This window comes from Meleagris gallopavo, chromosome 10 (assembly GCF_000146605.3).
Source record: "Meleagris gallopavo isolate NT-WF06-2002-E0010 breed Aviagen turkey brand Nicholas breeding stock chromosome 10, Turkey_5.1, whole genome shotgun sequence".
Lineage (NCBI taxonomy): Eukaryota > Metazoa > Chordata > Aves > Galliformes > Phasianidae > Meleagris > Meleagris gallopavo.
Window position 1 is genome coordinate 23,414,645 of NC_015020.2, and position 4,331 is coordinate 23,418,975.

At 52.3% G+C, this 4,331-nt stretch overlaps 1 protein-coding gene across 1 annotated transcript; it reads left to right on the forward strand.

Annotated features, from left to right (window-relative positions):
• Positions 1-6: 6 nt before the first annotated feature.
• Positions 7-4,327, forward strand: CDKN2C (cyclin dependent kinase inhibitor 2C; the record flags this gene model as incomplete). The annotated part of the gene is made up of 3 exons (XM_010716307.1): positions 7-174; positions 535-675; positions 4,064-4,327. Coding segments are annotated over exons 2-3 (393 nt in total), but the record flags the coding sequence as incomplete, so codon positions are not given.
• Between the last annotated feature and the right edge of the window lie 4 nt (positions 4,328-4,331).

The following is a 4,331-nucleotide window of genomic DNA, read 5'->3' on the forward strand; positions in this document are numbered from 1 at the left end:
GAGTGAGGCCGCCGCCGGCAGAGAGAGCGACGAGGGAGGCAGCAAGATCCGGGCGCGTCTCGCCCCGCGCCTTCTTCCCGGCCCGGAGCGGGGCATGAGGCGGGCGGACCCCCAAAGTGAAGACTTTGCCTCGGAGCTGCGGCTGCTGAGGCTCAGATGCCGACTGTGAGCAGGGTGGGTTGTCCTCTTCCAGGATCTCAGGTCTGAGTGAGTCTCCGGTGTACGTACGTGTATATATGTTACGTGTAACATATATCATATATCGCATAGCTCTTAATATATTTCCCCTCGCAACCGGCCAAAGGCTTTAATATGAGTTCCTCTCTATGTGGAAGCAAAGAAATCTTCTTTCAAGCGGAGCTGCAGTTTTGCTAAATAATCACGTGTGAGTTAGGGGCGGGCTCTTGGCAAGGAGTTTCTTTACGAGTATTTACTACAAGGTCTACTCCAGAAGATTAACCATCCCAATCCTTCTGTCAGTCTCCGATGCCATGCCTGGTTAAAAAAAAAATCTCATCTTTTTCTGATCGTCAGTCACCCTAAAGAATGGCCGAGCCTTCTGGGAACGAGCTGGCGTCCGCGGCTGCCAAGGGGGACCTAGTGCAACTCACTAATTTGTTGCAAAAGAATGTAAACGTCAATGCACAAAATGGATTTGGGAGGACTGCGCTGCAGGTTGGTATCCAGAGAGGGAGAAAATATTTCATCACTGCTACCTACGTGACCCGGGTTGCCAAAAAGACAACGCTTTGAGCAGGCTGGTGGAGAAATGCGAGGGTTTTTTCAACGAGTTGGATGCCATTTTTATAACTTTAGTGGCTCCAGCTCCCTAAAATGACGTACTTGAAATAAAAGTGCTCAGAAGCAGTGGTTCAGCCGGGGGTCACCCTCGGTGGCGGACGGGCTGAGAGTTGGGTGCGATTTGGGAACTCGGAGGGGAGGAGGCAGAGAATGAAATAGAGGAGGCGAAAAGAAATCACCGTAGGTGAGCAGGGCTCAGGGCAGGTCTGTAAACACCGATGTGCTATGGTTTGGAGCTGCACTTCTCGGTTCTCTCCCCCCACCCCCCACCCCCCACTTTCCCTCTTAAAAATGTGCCTTGTCCGGGTGCTGGGCTCTGCCGCGATGGTACTTTTCCTTTATGCGCTGTTTGTGCCGAATGACCTTTCTCGTTCGGAGGCTGCACAGCATCGAGCACCTTCGATGCGCGCTCAGAGCCGCGGAGCGGCACCCTGAGTCCCGCCACCGGCGCTCCATTCATCATTAGGGCTGAAAATTGCCCTTTCTCGGCTCGGTGGCGGGGCGGGGGTTCGGCTCTTTCATTTCTGACCGTCCGTGGGGTGCCGTGTCCTCGTTTTCAGCGTGGAGCCGCACAGGCAGCATTTGGAGCTCATCCAACTGCGAACTGTTGCAGCTGACGAAAGATTTTGCTTTTTATAATATCAGATAATGATGGCGAGGAGGGTCGAATCCGTACGGGATAGCGAAAGGAACGGTTTATAGATGAGGAGAAAGTGTGTGGTTATTAGTGCCGAAGGTGAAACAGAGGGACGTGGAAGCAGAGCTCCGGGGCTTATTAATTTCACACGTTAGAAAAATCGTTTGTTAACTCTTCTCCCCCCTCCTCGAAACCACGAGAATCATTTCTGAAATGTACTTTGTAAAAAGCAGAGTGCTTGCGGATGAACTCGAGATATTTACAGCTTTTTTTTTTTTCTTTCTTTCTTTCTTTTTTTTCCCCTGACTTGACATCGACATGTTGCATTTCGAAAATGAGCACCTCTCGCTGACAAGCGGGGGTGGCCCTGGGGGGGCACACGAGCGGGGCTCGAGGGCTGTACGATTTTTTGGAAGCTGTTCTCACCCAAATTGGGCGCCGGGTGACCGTGCGGGCACTCGGGGCAACTTTTAAGAGAGCGAAAGGCTGGAAATCGGACACTTAGAGCAAAAACTTTGTCAGGGAGAAAGAAACTTGCAGCTCGGGGCTTCATCCTCGGGACGAGGGCTGGAAAGTGATTTGCAGAGCGGCGATGTATTTGCTGAGAGCTGCCCGTGCTCTCCGTGGGGCCGCTTCGCACAGGGGCGCAGCAGTCACTCCCCGGCCCCGCTCCGCGCTGCGACCGTCGGTCCTCACGGAGCAGAGGGGCACAGCCGAGGCACAGCAGGACGGTCCGGCCGCTGCTTTCTGTATGTACCACCCGAGGTGGGCTGCGGGTGCGTGGCTGCCCTCAGAACAGCTCTGTCAATGTAGCCTCCCAAATTTAGACACTCTCTCAATAATCTCTCAGTAATTTCTCAATATTCTCTCAATAACCTCTCAATAAAAACTGAGAGGTTGCCTAAATATTAATATTTGTGGATATATATGTATGCCCCTGAATTTCTGTTTAATTCATCAGCTGCTCGGCTTCTCTTCCTCTCTGCTTTTTGTTTCAGACGAGGTGCTCTCTGCAGGCCTCACTGCCCGTCCTGCCCCGATCCTCCCTGCCACAGCTACGGGCTGTTGCCTCTCCTCAGGGGAGCCGGGCAGAACGGAGCTGTGCATCCCCCCCCCCGGGTTCCATCCCCTCTGTTAGCATTTTCTCCCCCCCACGTGTGGCAATGCAGCCTCACTCCTCGAGCCTGCCTTCCTCGAGCCTATTAACTCCCACTTCAACCGAATACACTTTTTAAATCCACAAAAAATACACTCCGAGCCCTCCAAAAATACTCCCTAAGACATCCCAATAATTTTCCCAACACAAAGGAGGGCTCGCACTGCTCCTATTTTCCCTCCCACTCCTGCTCAGAAGTGAAAGAGCAGCGTGCTCAGAGCTGTGCTTCCCCGAGCCTCTGCTCCCTGCACCCACTCTGCCCCGCTCCACATCGGGGAAGGAATTAGGTTTATTAATTAGATGAATCATTAGATGAACTTTAATATTTTTTGTATGACCTTAAAAAGCCAAATGCATATTTTTCACTAGGAGACTTTGGGGACAAATGCTTTGTGAAAATTCTGCTCAATTATTTCGCATCTAACGCACTGTAACATTAATTTATGCTGATAATTTTTTTTCGCAAGGTTTTCAAATCAGTTCTAAGGAAATTCAGGGGGAATTTTGCTCGGATTTGACACTCGCAGTGCGGCTGATGGCAAAAACAGAGCAGTGCTGCCCGAGGGGTGTGGGGTGTGGAGTCCGGACAGGCTCTGAGAAATCAAAACAAGAAAAAAAAGGGGAATTTGGTGGAAATCGGTGCAGGCTGTTACGTCCCGAATAAGAAAAAATTGCATTCTAATTTTTAATGATTTTGTGATGCAATCGGGAACATTTAAAGAGGCATTTTAATTTTTTTTTTTCCTGAAAGGAACGATCAGAAAAATCCAACGATCGTTTCTGAAATAGAGATGTGTGTAACAGCAGGACGTGGCCGTGGTTTGCTTATAGTAAAATTATAGAATCCCAATATAATCATAGAATCCATAACCATAGAATAATTTGTTGGTTTTAGAAGAAAATGTGTGGGACTTTGCAACACTCCTTTTGACTTCTTCTCAGGTGACATTTTGAGCCTCCAACACCGAGGAGAACAATTTCTTGGAGCATTTATTTTTCTTAGCAGCCAGAACTATGGCACGGCACAAATATTTGCTTTATGATAATGCGCAGACAATGCAAACACCCGAGGGCTTATCGAAGCACATCGCGCATTTTTTATCGCTGAGGTGCAGTCTCTGTTCCTCGGAGACCCACGGCCGACAGTGAGCGGCACTGAGCGGTGGTGCGGCGGTGCCTCGGTGCGCGCAGAGCGGGCCGGGCTGCGCGTCCCTGCGGTGAGGAGCCGAAAAAACTTCTCGGGGAGAAGTCGCGCCCGCTGCAGGCGTTAATTTCTGAGACAAAGCCGTCACCACCGAGCCACCAAAACTCCCCTATTGCTGCCGAGGTCAGTGAGGAAAGCTTGGAATTAGACGGGCGCTTGTAGACGCGCGCGGGGCCGCTCCGCCCGCGTTGGGCTCGGAGCTGCGGGCCGAGGGCTGGGGCGGCGCGGAGCCCCGCGGGCGCTCACGTCTCACTCCGTCCCGCAGGTGATGAAGCTCGGCAATCCCGAGATCGCTCGCAGACTGCTGATGAGCGGCGCGAACCCCAACCTGAAGGACAGTACCGGCTTCGCCGTCATTCACGACGTAGCCAGAGCGGGTTTCCTGGACACTTTGCAGACCCTGCTGGAGTTCCACGCCGACGTGAACATCGAGGACGCGGAAGGCAACCTGCCGCTGCACCTGGCGGCTCAGGAGGGCCACGTGCGGGTGGTGGAGTTCCTGCTGCGGCGCACCCCGAGCCGCGTGGCGCACC